The 24,588-nt window shown below is 53.3% G+C and overlaps 5 protein-coding genes across 5 annotated transcripts; 4 read left to right on the top strand and 1 right to left on the bottom strand.

Moving 5' to 3' along the window:
* V2A60_007011 (uncharacterized protein) lies at window positions 1-1,196 on the top strand (the record flags this gene model as incomplete). The annotated part of the gene is made up of 2 exons (XM_083258300.1): window positions 1-130; window positions 232-1,196. 2 exons carry the CDS (start codon window positions 1-3, stop codon window positions 1,194-1,196), a joined length of 1,095 nt encoding a protein of 364 aa, XP_083114426.1.
* A 1,171-nt stretch (window positions 1,197-2,367) lies between these two features.
* On the bottom strand, window positions 2,368-5,932 carry V2A60_007010 (ras guanine nucleotide exchange factor domain-containing protein; the record flags this gene model as incomplete). The annotated part of the gene is made up of 3 exons (XM_083258299.1): window positions 2,368-2,877; window positions 2,931-5,234; window positions 5,285-5,932. The coding sequence occupies 3 exons, from the start codon at window positions 5,930-5,932 to the stop codon at window positions 2,368-2,370; spliced, it is 3,462 nt and encodes a 1,153-aa protein (XP_083114425.1).
* Window positions 5,933-15,358: 9,426 nt separating this feature from the next.
* On the top strand, window positions 15,359-17,952 carry V2A60_007009 (C2H2-type zinc finger protein; the record flags this gene model as incomplete). The annotated part of the gene is made up of 2 exons (XM_083258298.1): window positions 15,359-15,509; window positions 15,692-17,952. The coding sequence occupies 2 exons, from the start codon at window positions 15,359-15,361 to the stop codon at window positions 17,950-17,952; spliced, it is 2,412 nt and encodes an 803-aa protein (XP_083114424.1).
* Window positions 17,953-19,295: 1,343 nt separating this feature from the next.
* V2A60_007008 (concanavalin A-like lectin/glucanase domain-containing protein) lies at window positions 19,296-20,330 on the top strand (the record flags this gene model as incomplete). Its single annotated transcript, XM_083258297.1, has 2 exons — window positions 19,296-19,637; window positions 19,710-20,330. The coding sequence occupies 2 exons, from the start codon at window positions 19,296-19,298 to the stop codon at window positions 20,328-20,330; spliced, it is 963 nt and encodes a 320-aa protein (XP_083114423.1).
* An 889-nt stretch (window positions 20,331-21,219) lies between these two features.
* On the top strand, window positions 21,220-22,350 carry V2A60_007007 (glycoside hydrolase family 64 protein; the record flags this gene model as incomplete). The annotated part of the gene is made up of 1 exon (XM_083258296.1): window positions 21,220-22,350. The coding sequence occupies one exon, from the start codon at window positions 21,220-21,222 to the stop codon at window positions 22,348-22,350; it is 1,131 nt and encodes a 376-aa protein (XP_083114422.1).
* Window positions 22,351-24,588: the final 2,238 nt, after the last annotated feature.

Genomic DNA, 24,588 nt, shown 5'->3' with positions numbered 1-24,588 from the left:
ATGGAAACCATTTCCCAGATGGCCACCTCCGCCGCCAAGTACGCCTTTGGCGACTCCTCCAACCAGGAGCCCCTCTCCGGATCCCAAGGCGACGTCAATAAGGGCGAGCCCTACGACGCCGGCAACCTTGGTACGTACAAATTACACCCGCCTTTCCACTGATTTTTTTTCTCTATTCTTATTTATTACCCAGCTCACCGTCTGATAACGACCGCTAACACGCAATTTCAGATCCCAGCGACCAGGAGCGCATCCGTCAGGGTCTCAGCAGCAGCGAGTCCCGCGACGTGAACTCGACTGACGGCGCCTACACCACATCTTCCGCCGACACTGGCAAGCCGTTCAATTCTGACAGTATCACATCCGGCGGCTCCAACAGCGTCCTCAAGGGCGAGAACACCGGCCGCATCACCACCGCCACCAACGCCACCAATGACGCCGGCTTCACGCACCCCCAGCATGATATGTCTGCACCCGGCCGGAACACCTCCGGGGAGGACAACCGCGGTGGCATCACCACCTCAACGAACCGCACCACCGGCAGCGATTTCACCTCGCCAGGCCAGGATATGGGCGGCAGCGCCCGCAGCGCGTCTGGTCTAGACAGCACAAGCAGCAGTCATCACAACGACCGGGCCTCTTCCAAAAACCAGGAACTGAACGCCACCGGCGACAACCTGGCCAGCCAGGACCTCAACCGCGCCGACGATGCTTCTTCTGCCAATATTGACAGCAAGAGCAAGCCCTCTGAGAAGCCCTCCACCTCGGATGACGAGCCCGCCGTCGACGTCAGCGGCCCCGGCCCACGCGACCTCTCCACCGTCGCGCGCGAAAATGGCGGTGATGCTGGCAGCCACAACTCCGCCTCAGCCTCTCATTCATCGTCGTCCAAGCAGCCTGCCACCGGCAGCGACCTGCCCGCGGACCAGAGCCAGGAAAAGGGCACCGGCGAGATGTACGTCAAGTCGAGCGGCCTGCAGGCCGACGGCGGCGACTTTGACGCCACTAAGCCTGGCGCGGGACGGGAAGCCGATCGCCTCATGGAGGAAAAGGGCATCAGCACATCGTCGTCGGGTGGCAAGGACAAGGGCAGCGAGAGCGCGGACCACCACCACAAGTCGTCTTCTAGTGGCAGCGAGGGCAAAGAGAAGCACAGCATTGTGGACAAGATCAAGGAGAAGCTGCACAAGCACTAAGACAGGGCGGGGCCAAGGTGATGAGGCAAGACACATAAAGATATCCGGTAATGAGAGGCGAATCCACCCTAGAAGAAGGCGACTCGGGAGTGTACTTTGATCACGACTGTTAGACAATTATGAACAATTATGAATTTGAATATTTCCTTCGTATCCTGCCACCCCCCTTTGCCCCCAGCGAACAAATCATCGTACTCCCGTTCTCCAATTTCCTTTGCAAATGTCAAGTCAACAAGCATGCCTTTCGGCCCATGAGAGAAGCCAAACACGGGAATAAATAATGGTGAAAAAAGTCTCCGGAGTGACAATAAGTACTTGGGCAGAGTCTCCCGGTTTGTAAAGCCGGCAAACCTGCGGGGTTGGGGAGAGTGAAACAGGCATAATGCAAACTTTCTTTAGGTCCCCGAACGTGCGCCGTCAAATGTCTGATGTGATGATACATGTGAGGGACAGAGAGAGGCAAGTAGACAAAAAAGATCTGTCTTGAATAACAAATGGACAAGATGACAACAAAAAGATGCAGGCTTTCCACCTGTTTGTTTTCTCACACATACACACACGTGACCTGATCCTAATAACATCGACAAAGAGTAAGTATACCAACATGCTGTTGATGCCTCTTCCCTCTTTTCCTAATCTCCGTCCCCCGTCTCCTCCCCACAAAAATGACACCGACCTCATCCACCCTCATGTCCACACCGGCACGGTGCATGCGTAGTTATGCCAATGAGAGCGTGCAGCCGACCTCTCCATCACAAACCTTCTTTTCTGTTCTCCGTTCTGAGTCCCGATGTTTGGTTCCCGTCCCACCATGATTGGTTCGTTCTGCATCGCTTGGTCGATGTTTCGGGAAGAGGTGGAGGGGGACGCCGGGGCCGGGGGGCGTTAGTACACACAAGATCTCTCCCCTTCAGGAAGGACTGTTCAAAAATAACGTCGTTCAATAAAAAAAAAAGGACGTCGCTCGAGTCGTTTCGGGTCGTAAATGAACGCGCGTACGTATAATAAATCTATCCTCCTCGAAAATGACAGCTCAAGTCACGATTCTCATAGGAATCCAGACTCAGCCAGTACTCTATCCACGCAAAAGAACGAAAAATGGTCAGCAAAAGAACAAAACTCCTTTGGTTTCCCATCCATTTTGTCCTGCCTTCTTCCTCATTTACGCATCCTAGATGATCGGTCTTACGAACCTTACGATTTTCTCTTCCTCGCGCTCGCGCGGCTCGATCTGCAGGCTCTTGTCGTACATTTCGTGAACGTCGCCCGCCGCTTGCATGTTGCTGATGATGTAGTCTTGTAGCTCCGGCACCGGCTGCAGCGAGTACCCCACGTTTTGGTACTGTTGAATGTCGCGGATCACCTCGGCCGTCTTAGCCCGCTTCGCAAAGTTGATTAGGTTTGTCTTTTTAATAATGGAAGGGATGCCATCCTCGATGAATGTCAAGTCGGTCAAGTACACTCCGAAAAAGGGAATGCATGGCGGGTTCGCCGCGTGCAGCGCCTCACGGTATTCGCCAAAGTTTTTCGTGCTTGCCATGAGCTTGCGCATTGTTTCTAGCACTGTATGCGTTCGCTGCGGTACTTGGTCCCACGTCCGCTTGAGACGTGCAATCGGCGCGGTGCCGAGCGCTGAGATGATAGACGTCAGCGTAGAAAAGTTGTTCAGTGTCCGACATTTCTAAAAAAAAAACTTGTCAGCTAGCTCACATCTACTTGCATGAGCGCACCTACGTCAGCAACCGAGACAAAGTGCTTAATCACCACAACTCGCTTCTTGACATCCGTTTGTGCCAATATCATTTCAGCCACCCAGTTTGTCATCTGATTTGAGTGCAGAATCAGTGCCTTGACGTTTGGCGCAGGCTCGGCCTCGCCCTCGCCAATCTTCTTCTGCCACGTCTTATTCAGACACTCGGTCGCCTTAATCTTGCCGTACAGTCTCGACTCGATTATGGTGAGCTGACGAGCAAATTCAGTCACGTCGACGTCCAGGAATTTCAGCTTTTTCATGTTCTTCGGCATAATAGGTGAGGGCGTGCTCTGGTTCAGGGTCTGGATCATGCGCCTGGCATTGGCGTCTGTGCCATTCAGTCTTTGGTTCAGCATGGCCATTAGCGGCCCTGACCCTGGGGTCTCTGTAGACTTTACTGTGTCTCTGGCAAAGTCGTATACGTCTCGGATCAATTGCTTTGACTCGTCGTTATACTCTTCCATCCAGAAGCTATCAAACCAACTTTTGAGGATATTGACGACACGGAATCGAATAAGCTTTTGCTTTCTGTCGCGCCAAGTTTCAAAGTCGGATTGCGAGAGACCTTCAGGCGGCTGAATGGCGAAACGCTTTACCAATAGCTCAAAAAGTTCTCGTGCCGACGTAAAAGACTTGTATGTCAGGAGAAAGGTGTTGTTAAAGGAAGAATCGAGCTTGTCGTGTCGTGTAAGTTGTTCTACAAGCGCTAGTAGCGAGCCACCTCTGACAGCGGGCTGGGCAGACTTTGTATCCCATGAGACATCATTTTCGTAGTCAAGACGCAAGAAATCAGGAGTATCGTCTGCCTGCATGGTCTGGGGCGAAGGATCCTCACCAAAGATCTTTTTGACTTTAGAATAATCGCCTTTTCGCAGGGTGCCAGGTGGGGGTTCGCCCTCTGTAAAAGATTGGGCGGTAATAAGCGTGGGTCGCGCAGGCGCCGTTTTCGATTCGGTCCGTTGGTGCGGGCGCTCATACGGCATTGATTCGCCGCGCTGCAGCTGTGAAGGGGGTGCTGGATCCCGCGACCGCGATTCCTGCTTTTTGAGCGGCTGAAGTTGCGGGTTCGTTGTTACCTGCTCTGACAGAAGCTGCAATGAGTACCCAACATGGGCCGAGTTTGTCTCGAGGGCTCTAGCACACGTCTGCACATATTCGAGCCTATTTTCTAGTGCTTCTCCCCGGATCTCTGACCACTCGTCGGCCAAGGGGCCGGCGACGGCCTGGCATGCTAATAACAAGTCTGCAATGTTGTCGTACAAGCTCTGCTTAGAAGTGCTAAATTCCGCAAGCTGAGGGGTCTGGAAGCTGTCGCCCAGTGAGGAAAGGTCGACAGACTCGACAGCAGCAATCCATGGTCGGAACATGTCAATAACCTTGCCTCCAGCCAGGCAGATATTGTTGCTAATGATCTCATGTCGATAAGGTGTGACAATATTCTCGGGCTTGGCGAGAGTCTTTTCGAGCTCACGCATGCTTGCTATTAGCATGCGCTTCATATCGTCTAGTCGCTCCAGCAATCTACCATCCAGGATAGCCGTCGGCTCAACGGCACCCTCGTCATCCTCGAGGAAATTTGACGTTATTGGGTCGCGAGGGCCTAGGGCATTGTTTTGCCAGCTCCCACCTGCAGTGCTACCAATCACAAACCCAGGAAACAGTCGCGGGATCTCTTCGCCGCGCTGCTGCCGCGCAACCTCAACGTAGCTGAACACGCCCAGGAGAACACCATCCGCCTCTTGTAGACATTTTTGGACAGATTCGGCATTTGGCCAGTCTGCTGCCGCAATGTGAGATGATATGACTAGTTTGGAGAACTTGGACATCATGTCGCGGAAGTGAGGGTACAGGGCCTTGTTTGTTGAGATAATGGATGGTTGTCCAGAGTGGTTATCGGTGGTGCCAGAGCCCGCAGCAAGCAGTAGTCGCAGATGATCTGAAATGTCTTCGGCTCGGGCTACATATTCAGAACGATTGCTCATGGTGATGGCGTCTCGGTAGCGGTCAATCGCACGCTTCATGTTGGAAACTAGCAGACTCCAGCTAAGCGCTGGTGTCGAGCCATCATCGAAAAACGATCGCGGAACGGTTGTGGTAGTTGGGAGGTTGTAAGTGGTGCTGGTGAAGGAGGTGGCAGAGGCGATATTCGGCGGTTGATTAGAACCGTTTGAAAAGCCATTGGTAGCACTGTCATTTCTTCTTCTTCGATTTGGTGAGGTGCCGTTGATTGAGTCCATGGAAGTGGACGGCGAGAGGGCTCCGCTGAGCGGGATCCGTTGACGGTTCTATCTTGGTTAGCGGGCACAGAAGCTGACGAGAGAAAAGAGGTGCATACCGGGCGCCGGGATGCAAATATTCCATCACCCTCTGCTTCTGAGGCCGAAGTTGCCGAGTCATCGTCTTCATCTTGGTTGAGGCCTCTGGCCATCATCTCGGCAGGGGGTCGCGTCTTGTCGGGCATGGACGCATTCATGCGATCTCTGGGCCCAGTTTCGTTAATAGAGCCGGGGGACTCCAGCGGCAATTCCATGCTGCGATCGCCCGTCATCATGTTGTAGTAAAAGAGCCGGCCGTCTGGAGTCGCCTGAGGGATCCAAAAGTCGGCTCTGGATTTGTCGCCCATGTCTGTTCCCTCGAGCGGCAATGCACCGGGGGCGTCACTTTCAGATTCGTAGTCCTGCTGCTCGAAGCTCTCGTCGTATACATCCGCATCTTCGCGTGGGTCGTCGCCATGGTCAAGGCGACCATTTTGGGTTTGGTCGACGAGGTCTTCGGGGCCAGTAATGATCTGACAGTAGTTACTCGGGAACCAGCCGCGAACACCGTTGATAACACCGTCCCACCAGCCGCTCTCGAGTTGGGTGATGACTTGAATGACGTCGCCTTCGTGGAAGCTGAGACTGGTTCTGTCGTCGGCTTCGTAGTCGTACAGAGCGCGAACGTACATGATGCCAGGTGGCGTCGTGCCAACAGTACCGTCCATGGTTTGGGGGGGTCAGGTGAGGGTTTTAGGGGTCCAGCGTGTAGAATAAATGTACCACTTTGCTCTCGAGGACAGCAGCGCGTCAACGGGGGTGAGGACAGACGAGGAGGAAGTGTTGGTCGTTGAAGGTTGGAGGGTTGTGGAAGAAGGTATCTATCGCAGATGGAGCCGCACGGCAGCTCTCGTGCCCGCTGCGGATTTTATTGAGGTACAAGATGAAGACGATATGCCCATGTCATCGTCGCGAGAGCATGCAGGCGAGTAGCGGTTGGTCGAGGCGTACGGGGTTCGGCGAGGCTATAGCGGACGACTGAGGAGGACCAGTATGCCCCTCTCAGCAAGGACTTGGCAGGCGTTTTTCGCGCAGGGGTGGCTTGGGTGGACACGAAGGAGGAGGCCGACGCTGGAGTTCGAAAGAGACAGTAGATAGGATAAAGTAGCGCACGCGGGAGTTGGATAGCAATGGCAACGGGTGTTGGTGATCCTGAGGTCGGAGGGGATAGGAGGTTTGCTGGGCCGGAAGAGAGGGGTGATGGCCGTGCCACTGGTTTGACTGACTCTGCTGGCAGAACGACTTTGCGCAGGTAGGTTTGTATGGCTGACAGGTGACAACGGTCGGCAGGAGTGTCGGCGGTGAGGTGTGGGGAGGGGGGGGGGGGGGTCGAAGGGGGGGCACTAGCAAGGTTTTTCTTTTTGCCTTCTTTCTTTCTTCTTCCTGTCGCGGGGACAAGGGGAACAATAGCTTGGACGAAACTTGAAAGAGAACTGTTGACTGAGGACAAATGACAATGTCAGAGATATAAGATGTGGTAGCCGGATTTCTGACTTTTGTTTGCAGTTATTTTTCCGTAATGTATCGCCGCCGCCGCAGGGAGGAGTAAGTGAAGTTGAAGTTGATACTCAGTAGGTAGGTGGTGGGACTGTTCGGTCGGTCGGTCGGTTCAAGTTGACTGTCAGTTGATGGCAAAGGTTCATTCTCTGTATCGAAAAGGTGAGCTAGGATGAAGCAGCCAAGTGAAGTTGGAGATGAATATGGATGATATATGGACCTGGATACGGAGTAGATGGTTCAGAGCAGCGAGGCAGCTGTTGGTGGTCCGACGCGCGACAGGCAAAGTAATAAATGTTGCTAACCTATACATCCTTATTGGTAGTATTTACCGACCCTTGATCCATCTCGGCAAATATGCCATCAACGTTACAATACATCTTCCATGCACAAGCCACATTCTAATTCGAGTTACTGAGTACAATTATAATGATGGCTCACATGGGCTACATCAACTTCGTGGCTTCATGGCTTCACGTCCACAAGGCTATACGGCCACACGGCTACCCAAGTAAATCCGTTCCCGCCCTCTCCTGCATGGTGGCAGCGGCTCGGCATGACAACCGTCGTCCCCCGTCCCGCATCATCAATAATATTGTGCAGCGCATCAGACGTGCGTACATACCAGTGCATTACCGCATCTTATTACTCTCACCACATCCCACCCTATAAGCCGCTTCTACCTACCCAGATGCGTCGTTGCCGGGTCCCAGGCTGGCCAACGTGACAGTGAATTGTCGATACTTATAAATCGATTCGCCCAAAGCTACTTGCCTCCTTGCCTCCCTAAGCACCTACCTACTGGCACCTACGTGTGGAGGGTCGTGCATTGCGACGGGCAGGCTCGTGTACTTGTCTCCCCAGGGCGCATTCGGTGTCCCAGTAAGTACTAAAGTAGGCGATGAGTGCAAGTAGCTGCGGCTGCAACAGTACCAGCACTTTCAGCACCACTGCCTGTACAGGCCCCCTTTTACATCATCAGCACCCGATCCTACTCTCCTCATTACCAGTAGCACTTACATATTGTGCCTCCATCAAATACTTTGCTTTGTGCCTTGGTAGCTGGAGCGCAAAGAAGAAAGGGTAGTACTGAGTAGCTGACCTCCCCCCTTTCGCCCCCACTGTTTCTCCCCAGCTCGTGGCATGTTCTTCTCCTTTATTACTGCTTGCCGCTCCTACGCTCTCGCTTCCCCAGCCTACTCCCAAAGCTGCACAAAATGATCTCTTGGACGTGGTGAACTCCATCTCCTCCCGACAATTCTAGTTGCTACATCCCGCGACAACGAGAGACCCGCGCCTCAGTACCACATGCAGATACACGTGTCTAACATTCAGCAAAGAATAAGCGCGGTGCGTTGCAAAGCCGCTGCTCGTCAGGGGAATCGGCATAGAGTGGCAGACGGCAGCACTTGTTGATACGCTCTGACAGCCCAGGTCTTGCAACCAAGCGACTTGTCCAAAACCAAACGGTGCAAAATCCCGTGCACCTTGGCAACCATACCATACAGGAAAAATCCAAGCGCAAAGCTTCGAAGATAGACCATCCAACATCAGGCCAGAGCCGTCCATGCTTCCCTGGTTATCCATGTTCCCTGCACCCACAGACTATGCCTTTTGCCATCTCTGCCCTGGTTTGGCCCGTCCTACTCACCATGTCACCGAAGCCCTTCCCCTCGTTACCGGCCTGGTCTAAACTTGTTTCTTACCGAATTCACTTTTTGATCTGGTCTGCACGTGTCTCACCATCTTCCGATCTCACGCCGTAGCTAGCCAATGGCGATGACGGATTCACCACGCAAACATGTAACCTGACCTGTACTCTTTGCAGAAGAAAACATGCACAAGCAGAGACTTGTCCAGGTAAACCAAGAATGAAAAAAGCGGCGTCGTTTTCTCAGTCATTGTAAAGGGGGAAACTAGGTAAAATCCGGCGTTCCTTGTGGTCCTCTGGCCACTACATCCCCTGACTGCATTGCCGATGAAATACACAATAAATCGAATCACCAAAATGGCTTAATCCGCCTTTTTCATAATTGGTGCCCTTTTCTTCTTCTTATTCTTTTACCGCCTCTAGAAGACTCTGACGCTTTTCCGCTTCCGCTCTCGATCGCCCGATTCGAGACCGCCAGTCTGGCTCCCAGCTCCTCTGCAAGCACCATGCGTCAACCCATCGCGAGAAAACGACACCAAGGACCCATGGGGCGGTGCGCATCCTTGAACCCGACTACTCTAGCTGCCCGGAAGGCTCCCCGCGGTATCCGCTAGACCGGCGCTCCCTTGGACTGGGACATGGACGGAGAATCGCTTGGCTATTCGAGGTCTAACTGGTAAATTAGCTCTGCCCTCTGAGGCAGAGAACAGGCCCGTGATGCCTTGGCTGGCCCAATCCTGATTACCGTCGTCCCGAAAGACACCAAAGGAGTCGAAGCTCACGGTGATTACCGATTTACTGTGGCGCAGAATGAAATGGAAGCCAAATGGTCTTTCCGCGCCGTCGTTTGCCCCTTGTTCGCGGCTCATGGTCTGACAAACCGTCAGCCACCTTTGCGACTTTCTCGGTACTGAGAGCTACCCCCAATCTTGCAGGGAGATGGGGCTCTGTTGTCAAAGACTCAAAGTGGTATAATCATTATTCGATTACGACAAGGAGCAAAGCTGATTCTCCCGTCTTGACCGCCTCCAGAAACATCAAAATGCAAGCTTGCCGGCCTTGCCAATGCAAGCCTGCATAGGTACGGAGCAGCTGGAGCTCGGTACTATCCCTCCAGCTGCTCCGTACCATCCTTATTACCGTTCAGGGGAGCCCACCTCTCCGCTGACAGTGGGGATGAAGGCTTGTGTCTTGCCTTCTTTGCATCAACATATTTGGAGTCAATGACAGCTTATATTACAGGATAGGAAGAGGGCCACACCTAAAAAAAAAAAAAACCATGGTCGCCCAGCCAGCCGGGTGTGTTACAACGTGAAAACCCACAGCTTTCCGTTCTCCACCTCCAATAGTACTTACCCGCCTGGGCTGAATTCATCGTCAGGCTGCGTGGAGAGTGTGCATGTGTGTATGGTACGGGGTGCCTACTGTCCTGTACTTTGGCACGTTGTAGAGTAGTGATGCATGCGTTGGCAGTTCAAGGTCCCGTGGTGCCTTGTTAGTCGGTTACGATGCACATGTGGCAGTATGTACGCATGTATACACGATACGTGTTGTGCCTGCGGATGTAACAACGATTGGACGTTGCGGCGTGTCCGTGACAAGTGTCTCAAGCAACTTGATTCACCGAGAGTGCATCAAGAAAGAAGGGGGAGGAGGGGCGGCGGCCTTGTCGCGTCCAATGCGCTGATGAACGCCGCGATTGTCCCTTTGATGCTACTTCCGCGTCCGCGGAATCCCCTGCCACGTATAACTTGCCGCATAACAGTCATGCAAAAAAAAAAAAAGGAAAAAGAGAAAAGAAAAAGAAAGACGAAAATAAGAAAAGGGCTGTCTTTGAACGCGTCCAAGGGGGGGATAACGAGGCGCGTGTGGCAGAGCCGCGTCACGATCCCCAAGGTCGTACGGTCGGCCTTTGGATGCTCTCGCTGAGAAAGTTGCTCATATGCTGGACGGCCCTTCGAAATTGATGCGAATATTCCATGGGGATGTCATCATCATTTTTTCCCGTCCCATGCCGTAGTAAAGAGTGTTGAATCCCTCAAATACGTCAAAAGACGACAAGGTGCCCGCGCTTGCCATCGTCAGCGCTTACAGAGGCTGACGATAGGAGTTGGAAGAAGCAAGGCAGCTGGCCCATGCTTCACTATGGCTTTCTGATTTTTTTACTAAAAGAAAAAAAAGCCAGGGCGACCTTGGCGGCCTCGGAAGAAAAGTTAAGAAACCAAATCCATGTTCATTATTATCAATTTTTTTTGTGCAAGGGAGAGAGATGAGTACCAGTATAGAGCGAGCGAGCGCGCGCACGATGACTCGCGTGGAAACGGGACGGGCCACCAAGGCTCACTGTCCAAGGGACGGTCCGAGCATCTGGGCTATGACATTCAGGAGGACTAACGACAGGATAATTTTAGTACAATTTTAGTATTCATTTTGTTTGCAACACGCCATAATACATGACTGGTATCCTGCCAGGGAGGGTGTAATAATATGGGAGAAAAAAAAGGAAAGCTCTTGCGGCCCGCCCTTTTTTGGCCCCGTTCCACTTTCAACCGTTCCTCTTCTGGGAATCCTGCGAGATTAGGGTGCAAGCTTTTGTGCTTGCTTTGTTTAGCATCATTGGTGGGTTGCCCAGTACGGTTGGCAGCACGTATTCCGTACCTAGCAGCCCTAGGTAGGTAATATATCACCAGTACCACGACTGTCCGTACATAGGTATCCGTCAACACTTACTACCAGTACATACCTAACTTACTTACCTAGACACATCCCAATAGGTAGGCATGTAGGTACTTACTATGTAAGGCAAGAAGGTACTCTTTGGGGAAGGGGGCGGGGCGTCAGTACCTACCTATGTAATAGCGCGGCGAGGCCGTGTTACAGAGATCGGAAGAGGCAGTGATTTAGTCGTGCTCCAACCAAGCACCGAGCCGTGTGAAACAGGTTCAGACACGGACCCGCGATGCCGTAGGTAGACTTCGCAGTAAGTAAATCGCAGAGCGGAAGTTGGAGGACCTACTTGCCTAAGATGCTAAGGCACTAATTTAAGTACTTCCTCACCAGGTGGCATTTGCAGGAACCGCTCCGGGAGATTGGGCGCTCCTCTTTTCGATGTTTCTTAGTGGCTTTGGGGCAGCCACCTAAGTACTTAGTAGGTACTTACCGATGTGCCTGGGTCAAGAGGACGTACCTACTTAGGTACGGAGTACTTACGGATACCTGCCAGTATACAAGAATGGCACCCGTGCCTCGCTAACGTTTGGGCAACGTTGGTACATACTAAAGAAGAGAAATGAGATTTTGTCGACTCTGGGCTTCCCGCTTCTGTGAGAGCCCGGCCGGAGCAGTCTAGGATTCTTGACCGCATTATTTCTTGCACACCTTGCGGAATAAGGAAACAATGAGAACAACTGAAAACAGCAATAAAAATAAAGGGAAGCGGTCAGCAAAAGACCCGCGTAGCCAGGTCGCAGGCGACGGCCTACTAGGTATCTAGGTTAAGTAGTACTTTAGGTAGGAAGGTAAGTTCCGAGTCTTCTTCGTTGCTTGGGCGGCGGGCACCTGGGCTTAGAGGTACCTAGCTTCAGAGGGCGCCAGCGCCGGGAGGCCGCTATAGTAGGTAGTAGGCCCCGCTGTCAGTGGACCTCATGCACAGCGGCCGCGTCGGCAGCTAAGTCGAACCCAGCAAATTGGTCCAAATGTGTGTGGCACTAAGTAATGCGTACTGGCACCTAAGTTCAGGCGTTCTACTTATTTTCCCCCCTGCCAGTTGTCTTGGGGCGAACCAGTTCCATGACAAACGAGCTACTTAGGCTTTCACGTTTCCAGGGAGGAGAGCGCTAAGCAACCTCTTCTCAGCGGTAGGTATCTAGGTAGGAGGCTGCTGGCCTTAGCATGCTGGCCACCGCGCCACCATCGCGAAATATCTACAAGAGCTTACTATGTACATGGCGGTGACGAAGAAGGAAAAAAAAAAGGAAAACAGAAGAAATGCTTGTTCCGCTGCACGAAAGACGTCTAGCGAGATGCAAGCCGCGTAGACAGGGCACAGGGGTGTATTTTTTTTCTGGGATACCGTGTTCTCTACAGTGACCGCTACAGGCCGTGACGATGGCCGTGGGTAATGGGCGAGGGGGGATCGTGATGCTGGATGCTGGAAGGCGGGCGTGCGGGCGGGCTGGCGTGCGGGCGTGCGATGCAACAGCATAGGTACACAGGTGCGACATGATTCGACAAGATTGGTCTCTGAGAATCAAAAGCGTGTGTCGAGTATTTTTGGCCCTTGGGTGTTGTGCCAGGTGAGTTCGCTACGAGAGCACGAGAGACCGAGAAACGGACATGAGAGAGACCTGCAACTCAAACAAGGTCCCAAGGTAAGTACAAGGCAGCAACACCAGCCACCTTTTTTCCCCTCTCCCGTTCCCCTCATCCTACAAAGTACCAAACTCAGTTGGCCCCCTCAAATTCCACGGCCGCTTTTAACACCACCGTCCGGGCAGGGAGGCCAGAGTCTCTCGTCGGCCTTCGCCTCCTTCCCCCACTGTCCTGGTGAAGCTGCTTTACCAATAGCCAACCAAGTAACTACTTACTCAGTAGTTGTTGCTGAATATAGGCAGACGCACCAGCCAGCTTGCCAGCGTGTTTAGGGGGGACAACCCAACAGAGGGGCGACATGGTTATAATGGTGATCGGGTGAAGGAACGGGACGGCATATCAGAGAGAGAATGACGAGGAGGCGAAGCGGCGCGCTCGTACCGCTAGGACAGTAGAAGAGTGGGAGAAGTAATAAGTAAAGAATGTCATGTATCCTGGCAGTCATTCGATAGGTACGCGAATAAATGCCTGCTAGGGCGGCGAGCTAGCACCTTTACCCGAACTTGACTGTGGCGTCGACATACAATCAAGTCTCGCCAAGTTTGTCATAGTTGGGCGGGTCAATGTAGAGAGAATGCAGCCAACTCGCTGTAGACGAGCAAGCAGCAGCAAGTTGGCAGGTTGGCAGGCAAGCAAGCAAGAAGTACTGAGTAAGAAGCAAGAAGCAAGAAGCAAGAAGCAAGAAGCAAGCAAAAAAAGGACAACGTGAGGCTTGAACCCAAAAGGGGGGGACGATGGATGAGAGAGGGGGATGGGGGGTTAGAAGGCGACCAGGTCGGAAAAGCAGAGCTAATAAGGAAGTAGGTGTGAGTGGAGTGTGGGGCCCATCATCCTTATTGCTTGGTACCTAGGTATCCGTACCCACGAACAGAGTCGTCGTCTTCAGTGCCAGAGTCCGCTGTTGTCTTCGGAGTACTGAGTACTTACTTACAGAACTGTTCGCTGGCTGCTGATGCGCCGTGGGTAAGTAAGTAAGTAACTGAAAGCAAGGCAGGCAGGTACCTAGATGGGCACCTGTCAGTACCTAAGGTACCTACCGACCTGCCTAGCTGCCTCGGTAGACCTGATAACTTGGGTATCTTGGTGGCTTGCGTGCTTGCTTATTGGGCACCTCAAGCATCAGGACGGGCCGGCGCCGCCCCCTCGTTCTCGCCCGCTGACCTGCCCCGCCCGCAGGAAAAAAAAACAAAGCCAGCGAGCCACAGCGGTCGCCAGTCCACTAAGTAACTTAAGTACTTATATTTCCATCGTTACTTAGGGTACTCAGGTGAGGTACCTTTTGAGTATACCTAAGTTGCCTACCTACCCTAGGTACCTACTGAAGTACCATACTTACTCCCGCTGCGACGCCGCCAGAGACATGTACCCAGCCAAGTACCCCCTCCCCCCCCCCCTTGCCGCGTCGCTGCGTGGCCGCCTCAGGCCATCGGTAAGTACATGCTTCTCCTAAGTACCGCGTATTGCAGGCTCGCCCACCCAACCATGCGCCGGTGAGGAGGTACCGTGAGCTTGACACGGCCGCTGGTGGACCGCGCAAAATGCCCCTAGACAGGCCCTCCCCCCATATGAAGAGTACCTTAAGTAGTAAGTATGGAGGGGTAAGGTACTTCCAGACGGAAGCTCCGGTACCTCCTGTGCCCTGTACAACCCACCAGAAACTGACCACCGACCAGAAGAAAACCACTGAACTGATGAGCACTGACTGGAATCCAGCTCTGCAACCCAGCCCAGCCCAGCCTAGCCCGCCCGGTCAGCGCACCACAAGTCCCTCCTTCCAGCGGCCTCTCATTTCCATTAGTGGCCTTTTCAACGGCTTCTCAGTGGTCTAACACCCCTCTCCCAAGTGCTGAGCTGTGTTGTCCCCCCCCCGCTCCTGTTTTGCTGCTCTCCTCTGTTCTGTTGCCCCCCTCCCCGCTTCCTCCCTCTCTCTGCCTTTTTTTTTTGCTGTTGCGCGCGCCGCGATTCTCCCCCCCTCCACTTTGTTACTCTCGTCCTTCGCCTTTTTCCCAAGCCTCTTGGCCCCCGCCCGTCTGGTCGCTGGCGTTCCCCCCGTTTGTATCCTCCCCCCCTCTCCCACCCCCCCTCAAACTTTCTACTACTTCTCCTCCGCTGCTCCTCCTCTCGTCCATCCTCTCCTCCCTCCCACGCACATCATCCAAGTCAACTCACCAAGCTCCCACCACGGTCTTTCGCATCCCCCGCGTTGACCTTTTACGATCAGGCTTTTGCCTTTTCCAACCCAAGAGGCCTTTTTAGTTGCCTCATTCCTCAGACCACCGAATATACCCAAATCACATAGCACTTCCATGACCAGAATATCTTCCTCCCAAATGACCAGTTCTACGATCAAGACCACCGTTGTCACACTTTAAACCCCACGGGAGCGCGCGCGCGAGCGAGGCTAGGAGTCGATAGCCCAACCCGCATCCAGACGATATTCAACCATCGTTCTGCAGGTCCTCGAATTATTTTATTCGCCCTTGCAGACAGTGTTTTTCGACAACCTCTCACACTGCTGATTTCACCTTGACCACCGACAAGTACTCGACAACGATTCCAAGACGCACCGCCTACTATGCCTGGAGCAAGCGTTGCCGTTTTGCCGCCTCAGGCGGCGTCAACATCGTCCCGAAAGACTTCCCTCGCACCTGAACGCAAATACAAATGCCAGTTCTGCAACAGAGCCTTTAGCAGAAGTGAACATAGAAGCCGACACGAGCGATCACGTACGTCGATATCATCTTGTTTTCCCGTTACACGCGCCCATTTTGTTACTCGATGGGGGCCATGAAGCGAGTGCCGAACAAATTGCCAAACACTCGGGTTTCCTCAGTCTCTGCCAACCCCGTTCTCTGTTTCTGTCAATATTGCTCTTTTGGTACCGACGACTAACTATCACTCTCTACAGATACCAAAGAACGTCCCTTCAAATGCATGAAATGCAGAAGCACATTTGTTCGTCGTGACTTGCTTCTTCGCCATGACCGCACTGTCCACGCCAAAGATGGCGGTGTTCCCCTCCACAGCGACGGAAAGAGACGTGCGGGCCCAAAGACCCGTGGTATTGATGGCACGCCCAAGGCATCCCTCGCACCCCTTGATGCCTCAACCCTGGAGCAGATGGAAAATGGCTCTGACACCGGTTTTGATGTCGAAGCCGCTGCCATGCTTGTTGCCGACCTTAAGGCCACCGCTGCCATGCGCAGCGATGACTCGACTTACGATGACAGCCAGTCCATGCCCTACTCGCCTCGCACCTGTGCTGCCATGGAGCCTGCAGTCACCTACCCGTCAGGTGCCATTGCCTTACCCCAGGTCCAGTGGGAAAACTTCATGTCGCAGCCTGGCGCCGACTCCAAAGCCCATCCCATCACCCCAAGTGTCGCCGGCTCCTTCGATTCTCAGCGCTCTTTCGCCAGTGCCGCTACTCTGCAGCCTCACCTCAACCACTTGCCTCCCATCAGCGGTCAGAACCCTCACGGCTTCGTTCCGGCCATTCAGTCCATGTTGAGATCTGCCTCGCATTCCGATGCTGGCACGCCCATGAGCCCTACTTTTGATTCCGCCCAGGCTGGCTTCAGAGCTCCTCAGTTTTCTGGCGACGATGAGCGTAACGCCATTCTCGACATCATTCGCAGCCACGATCGTGAGAACGCAATTCCCGAAGGCTTTCGCCTACCTGGTCTTGGCTCACTTAACCGCTATCTATCGACGTACTTTGGCTTGTTCCATCACCATTTGCCGTTCCTGCATCCCGCCTCCTTCCACGCCACACAGGTCTCCCCGCCTTTGCTTTTAGCCGTCCTGAGTATTGGAGCCCTATACGCTTTTGACCAAGATCAGGCTTATATGCTACATATTGGCTCCAAGGTGCTCGTCAACCAGTTCCTGCAGAACAAAGAAAACTTCAGCTCTCGCAAGTGCCCTCTCTGGACCATGCAGAGCTCCTTGTTGAACATGATTTTTGCTAGCTGGAGCGGTGACCCGAAGGGCCTTGAATGGGCTTGCTCGATCAAGAGTCTGCTCGCCAACATGGTTGCTGGCAATCGCTATGAGCTCAAGCTACGCCAAGAGGCCCGCGGCAACACAAAGCCCACGCGCGCTGAATGGGTCGAAGACGAAGGCTGTCGTCGCACGTATTATGCAGTCTACATTTTCTTTGGTCTGCTGACAATGACGTATAACCACACGCCGGCAATCAGCTTCAACGAGTTCGAGGACCTTCAGCTCCCGTCTACCGAGGCTCTCTGGAACGCGCAAGTCAACGACGAGAGTGCTTGGCAGGATCACATGAAAGGTTCTCCCGCCCTCACGTTCCTTGAGGCCCACGACAATCTCTTCCAGGGTGAGACTCTCCAATACAGCGCGTTTGCTACTCGTGTCATGATCAACGCTTTGTTTTTGGAAGTGTGGTACCACAAGCGCAGTCCAGAAGCATTGCAAGATGTTGTTACCGAGTACAAGCTGCGTCTGGCCCTCGAGACCTGGGACAAGTCTCTGGAGCGCTGCGAGCCCGAAGCTGTCAGCGTTCCGCTAAGTGCTCCCCACAAGGGCCACCCGCTGATCTTCAACGCCAAGGCCATGTACAGAAACGCTCGTGCTCGTCTCGAGGTCGACTTGAAGGCTGTCCAAGAAGCTCTTCGCTATCATGATCCTTACGAAGTTGGTGCTGCCATGTCTCATGCCCGTGATCGCGTGAAGCGATCGAGCGAGATGATCAAGGTTATCGAGGAATGCTATAGCTGCATCGAAACGGCCGTTCTGCAGGGCGTTCGATGGGTTGCCCGCACCTCACCCACAAACTGGAGCGTAGAGCATCCCTTGTGTGGACTTGACCTTATGATTATTCTTTCGCTTTGGCTCTATCGTCTGGAACATGACGAGGAGCCAGCGACGCAGGAAGAACTGGCCATGTACAACAAAGTAAGACAACTCTTTGTCAAGGACCTGGATGAGACTTACATGTCTCGGCTCAGCTCGATTGTCGCTCGACTTTGGGGTTCTATGCTCGACGAAGTTGTGGTTTGGGGAATCACTCGTCTCATGGGAGAATCTTTCAAGCTGCACTCCCAAGCGCTTGTCGGCTACGTCGATGACCGTGAAGCTTCCTCAAACGTTTCAACTCCTTCGATGATCTCTCAAGGAGCGGACGAGGACAGCGTGTACTAAAATTGCGATGACTGAATGATCTCTTTCCTACTGTTTTCATTGAGGGTTTCACCCCGTTTCCTTTTGCATATACCTCTCAGTTCCTTGAGTACCTTTTCCTATCTGCCTTCGTCATCAGGCTAATCATTTCGGTTTCGGCGTCTATTTTCTGAATTTTTGACTGGGAATGGAGTCGGTCTGCTTGTCTTTGTTTGGAATCCTTTCTTTGCCTCAATCGCCTTTTCCTTGGAAATTTCTCATCGGTCTCATCTCCATTTCTACCGTCGCGACGCCTGAGACAGAGCAGGCAACATGTCGTTTGCTTAAATTGTCCATTTTCTTTTGTCCACTTTTGATGGTTTTTTGGGGCACGTAATATTGTGGGACTACAGGTACACCGGGCTACGAACGGGGAAGGTTTTGAAATGATATACCGGAGCACGCAGAGGGAAATGGCATCCAGACTACTAATTTCTGCCCAGGCAGCAGACTGATTGGCTGGTCCATGATGGGAATGCCGAGTTGTTTCCTCTTCTGTTCTACTACCTGTTATCTTTTTGTTTTTGGCCTTGCTTTCTTTTGCTTTTGCCAGCAACCTGTTGCGTGCCAATTTGCGGTGATTTGCGTTTCTATTTCCTTGACTCTACTTGCGTCTCATTTGCTGCGCTCTCTTTTCCATTGTCATACTACTCTCCTTGTGCAAGTTTGTCAGCATGCATTGGCTTTCTTTCCTTTTCTCTTCTTTGAATATTTTATCATCGCTTTTCCTTTACTCTGGTTGTGTCAACGGGCTTGAACAACGCGAGAGCCTTGGAAGCTAGCTCGATGTTGAGTCTTGCCTCCTCCGGCACGATTCCTCTTCGAACCGACTGAGCCCGTTGCTCGTGTATAGATATTTAGTACTACATTGAATCAATAATACCTTCTCTGTCAAAATTTGTTTCTCTTTGAGTATTGGTGTGGACCTTGCAGTCGGCTTGGTGCAAGGGCGCGCTATATTGCAAAAGTGAGGGCCCGTGTGTAACACAATACAAAGGCAGGTGCGAACCCGACTGATTTGTTTCTGCGCATTCCCAAGAGACTCGGTCTGTGGCGGCATGCCAAAATCTCATCTCTTCATCTGCATTCTCACCCGTCGGTCACAATACAGAAGACAACAACAGTCGTCACCCTGTGCCTCCCATCACCAGATACTATCACGCATTGCGTTGACCACAGAGTTCGGCGTGACGAGAATGCGGCTGCGTCGTGAGAGTGTTGCCCTGCGAGCTTCAATCGTACTTTTCTTCCTATTTTGGGTCTACGATGTATCGGCAACAGCATGCACGTGCGGCTACCAAGTTGATAGCGCAAACGGCGACAAAATGCTCTTCACAGAAGCAATCGAAACGGATTTTCGTAGGCTCAAATCCATCGCTGCAGCCAAGGACTGGCAGATACAAGAGTTCAACGTGTCCGCAGAGGCTGGCCGCGGCAAATACTCCAAGTTCTTCTCGCCCAGCAATGTTGCTATTGGATCAGGCGTAGCAAACAAAGGTGCTTCTGGGAAACAGGCTGGCGTGCAGCTCTCCGTTGGCGCCACCATTGTCGACGGTGCCGTGCCTGTTGCGGAAATGGATACTACTCGACATGATCTCCTGTGGGGATCTTTCCGAGCAGGCATGAAACTGACACCCGTAAAAGGGACATGTGCAGCCTTCTTCTGGGTAAGTGTTCTTCGTGTGACAGAAATGACGGGATCGGCGCTACTAATAATGCCAACATCTGGTGGCGGCTAGTACTTCAACGATACCCAGGAGATTGACATGGAATTTCTTTCCACGGAATATGATCGGGAGAACAACAGGTATCCGGTAAATCTCGTGGTACAATCCAAGGCCTCGGCCGCGAGGGGCTATGATGCAAGCGGTACTTCGACATACAAGACGATAAACCTAGATTTCGACCCATCAGCAGGATTTCATGAGTATCGCTTCGATTATCTGCCAGAAGCAGTGCATTTTTATGCCGATAGCAAATTACTGGCACAGATGGAAGGTGCGGAAATACCCGACAGCGCTGGGCACCTCATTCTCCAACATTGGAGCAATGGCAACGCAAAGTGGTCGGGTGGACCACCGAAGGAGGACGCTACCATTGTTGTCAGTTACGTCAAGGCATACTTTAATTCATCAGATGCTAGTAGAGAGCATCATTGGAAGACTGGCTGCGGCTCCGGGCGGGTTGACGCATGTTTGGTGCCCAACGGAACAGCCGGTGACGCGACAGATGGCGGGCAATTTTTCAACCCAAATCACACGCAGGATAGCAGTGGCGAAAGTTTGGCGCCTGCCATAATGCCTAGGCTATGGTACTTTCTACTGTTGTTGATCGGGCTGGTGTGTATAGGGACTGATTAAGTGCACGCGATGTGGGAATAGCGAATGTCTGGCATGCGCACGATGTCTGTGCTGAGACTTGCTGCTAGATGACGAGTCATTTGTGAGGGCTGGTAAGGTAAACACGAGGGAGGCTAGCTTCGGGATGTATATATATTCGAGGCAATGATGCGCTGAAACGGATGATGATAATAGACCGAGTTAAACATGGGATGGTATGTCTCAGGTGATATAAGACGGGCAGGCTGCGAAGGCAAGCTGCGGCACATGGTCATCTGACGCGACGTGACTGCGTGGGCGGTGCACGATCGGCGTTGTCTCATTTCTACAAAGGGCATCATTTCTCTGGGACAGGAATAATGTGACTACATGAAAGTTGACGATGGTCCGCATAAAGTTTTTGTGAGGCCGAGCCAAGAGGGCCAGGATGACAGGCTACGCGGCGCAGCATGTGGATATAGGGCACGAGAACGATCGACAAAGATGAAGATTCTCGAGTATTGCGCACGCACCTGGGAAACGGCCAGTCCGCTGGTCGATGCTGGTACGACAGCAGGAGATCTACGAGCAATGATCAGTTACTCGGGCTGTGGCTCAATGTTTATATAAAGGGGTGCGGGTGCGGCCCGATGCCGTGGTCTGGATCCTGTCATCATCATACTTTTGCACCAGTTCAAGCCTAAACCCACATTAGGCTCCGCCTCGAAGCTCACATTGGTGTCAAACTACTTAGCTCATCTCAAAGAGATAAACAAGGAAGCCCAATAATATATCGCGCATCTTGGACACTTGTCAAGATCTTTCTCTCGGAAAGCCTAGGCAGAGAGACGCACTCACGAGAGCACGACCCAAGTCAACGACCAACACGGTATAGCATCAGCTCGAAACACCCATCCATCCATACATCATCATGTCGGGTACTTTGGACATCGTGCTGCGCAACAGCACCGACGCGAGCGCCCTGTACGCGCACGTCACCGGCACCTCTGACGACGGCCTCTTCATCCTGTCCTCGGACGGCAAGACGGCGTACCACCCGCCCAACCCCACGCAGACGCTGTCGCCGCTTGGGGCCGACTGCGCCATCAACATTGGCGGCGCTGGGCAGACCAAGACGCTGACGATCCCGTACGTCTCGGGCGGCCGCGTCTGGTTCTCCAAGGAAAAGCCGCTCAGCTTCTTCGTCAACCCGGGCCCGGCGCTGGTGGAGCCGTCGGCGCTCAACGCCCGGGATGCCAACTACGAGCTCGACTGGGGATTTGCCGAGTTCACGTTCAACCGCAGCGAGCTCTACGTCAACATTTCGTTTGTCGACTTTGTCAGCCTGCCGGTCTCGCTGCGCCTGGAGAACGCCGACGGCAAGGTGACCAACGTGGCGGGCATGCCCAGCGACGGCCTGGAAAAGGTCTGCGCGGGGCTGACGGCGCAGGGCCAAAAGGACGGCGCCGGCTGGGACAAGCTCGTGGTCAGGTCGGGCGCGGGCTCGCTGCTCCGCGCGCTGAGCCCCAACTCGGGCGCCGTCATGGTGCCGGACCTGCTCAAGGGCTACTTTGACAAGTACGTCGAGGCCGTGTGGGCCAAGTACGCCAAGGAGGACCTCACGGTCAACACGCAGTTCAAATGGGGCGACGCCAAGGGCCGCGTCAACGCCGACGGCCAGCTCGACTTTGGCGGCGACGCGGGCAAGTTCGGCAAGCCGTCGGCGGCCGACATCTTCTCGTGCAACTCGGGCCCGTTTGCGCACGGCGAGGGCGTGACGGACGAGGCGCTCAACATCGGCGCGCGCCTCGCGGCCGCCTTCAACCGCTCGACGCTCCTCGCCAACAGCAACCAGCCCGAGGGCGAGGACGTCGCCAAGTACTACCAGGAGGACCCGACCAACCACTACGCGCGCATCTGCCACGCGACCTCGGTCGAGGGCCGCGGCTACGCGTTCCCCTACGACGACGTCGGCTCGTCCCACGGCGTGGACCAGTCCGGCTTCCTCAACGACCCCAAGCCCAAGACGCTGACCATTGGTGTCGGCGCGCCCCTGGAATAATCAGAGAAAGGAGCAGAACCCGCACAGCATCGGCCCGTGACGTAACCGGATCGTCTTGTTGTCTGTTGGGTATAAACGAGGGGGGTAGAGGGCGAGGTTTACGAGATGGAGATCCCCAATCTACATGCCCTGACGATGACGACGACAAGAAGGCAAGACGAGACAACAAAAACTCGCGTTGCTGCCACCGCTTTCCTCCCTCCACTTCCCACAAGTGGAGGATCGGGGATGCACGCTTTTCTTCTGTTCCTGTCTGTTGCGACGGCGCTCCAAAGCTGCGGAGGCGGGCGAGCTGAACTTGTTTGGAGGGAGGGAAAGGGGGGGGAGGGGGGGCAGAGGAATGTCAGCCGCAAAAGAAGTACCACGCGGAAGGCGGCACGGGATGTAGTCCGCTCATTTATACTCCCCCTCTGACAAACCTGTCGTCTTCTCATTGCTGTTTCTTCTCATTCGCCAGTTCGGTCATTCATTCATTCTTTTTGCCCTTTTTTTCTTTTTCCTTCTTTGCCGTTGCTGGACAAGTTCTGGGCAGCCTTTGTTCTTCAGAACTGTGCCAGCCGACCTTTATACCCCCCCTCCCTTTGTCCCCTCCCCCGCAAGTATATAGAAATCATGTATATATATATCTGTACCCCACACCGTATATAGTATATAGCGTATATAGATTCATCAAACTGCACGTCGCTCTTTCTCATCGTTGCGTTACTTTTATACTTTGGTGTGTGGCATGGGATGCAAACCTCAGCCCTATCTGCAAAACACGGGCAAAAATACGAATCGAGAGCGTGAGTGCCGTGCGAAATAGCATGCATAGCCCACACACGTCCCGCCCCGCGCTCACCCCCTAACCCTCCTCCCCCGCGAAACATTTTCAGCCTCGGACAAGAAATGTCCCGATTCCGCAAAGCGGCAGATTTCCTTTTGCTCAAGTGAGGGGAAAGAGGGGGAAGGCGGGTGGACGGGCAGGCGCCGCGCGCCATGGCTGGTTCTCAAGGAACAGACAGTCCAGGCAGACGAGGCGATTTTTTGCATGAACTTTTGAGCCCCCCCTTTTTGGCGTTTGCGTGCCTACTACTCCTCCTCCCCTCCCACGCTGCCAAAGGAAGGAAGGGGGCCCTCTCAGCTGAGGCCGTTTTTTTTTGGCGTCAGCATCGAAGGCTAGTACTAAACAAGTCATTTCTTCGAATATGGATCACGGATCGAGGGGGAGGGGGGGGGGGGGCTGAACATGCCATAGCCAAGTAAAGGCGTGTGGCGTATAAGGACGGGTGGTTATCGGTCCGTATCGTCCTGTAAGACTAAAGGAGAGGGAGGGAAAAGCAAAGCTGCGACGTTCGGTAAAAGTGGCCTGCGGCTGTGCACTCGCCCACCGCAATCAATAACACGTCGCGATGCGCTGGCAGGGGCTCTATATGTGTCCAAACAGAGGTGGGAGATGCCAAGTAATTTGGGAGCAAGCACCACAGAGAGAAGACTGTATCTGCAACAAAGCTGTCGTCAGACTTTTGTTCGTCATGACCGCAATCTCTTTCCTCCATACAACACACTGACCTAGTAATTAATTCGTGTATGTTCCGCGCCTTCGTCAGAGCGTCTTGTCCAGGAGCCGCAGCAAAAACGTGTGCTTTGACCGGTCGATTTCTTCTTCTTCTTCTTCTTCTTCTTCTTCTTCTTCTTCTTCTTCTTCTTCTTCTTCTTCTTCTTCTTCTTCTTCTTCTTCTTTGGCATCGCCGTTTCCATTTAGTCCACATTTCATGCGACATCGTTCCCCCAAATTCTTTTTCACCTGTTCTCGTGACGTCTACGAAAAGCGCTGATCTTTAGATGAGCTATGAAATAGCTTGCAAAGAGAGTGACAACGCTGACTAGAGGACAGGGGCTAGGGTGGCAGTGCTTCTCAGCCGCCCATTTGCAAAAGTACAACTTCGTTTTGGTCGGCTATCGCTCTGGCTCTCGGATGTTGGCCACTGCGGAACGATACAAGCCACCACTCTGCGGAGCACCTGAGTCGTAAAATGGGGTATGGCTGGCCCGAGCCGGAGATGAGAGAAGTAAGTACATAGGACCACATCTTTGTTAATCAGGAAGACGGGGCGGGCTCTCGGTTCTCTTCGGCTCCTCTTTTCATCTCTGTGGGTTTTTGAGGGGGTCACTTTTCTTCTTCTGGAAAATGAGTCCGCCAGCAGTAGGCTAGAGCAACAAAATCTTTGCTCGGGAGCGGCTCTTTAACTTATTATT

The sequence above is a fragment of the Cordyceps javanica genome, chromosome 4 (genome assembly GCF_051103115.1).
Source record: "Cordyceps javanica chromosome 4, complete sequence".
NCBI lineage: Eukaryota > Fungi > Ascomycota > Sordariomycetes > Hypocreales > Cordycipitaceae > Cordyceps > Cordyceps javanica.
This window is presented reverse-complemented; position numbering and strand designations above follow the sequence as displayed.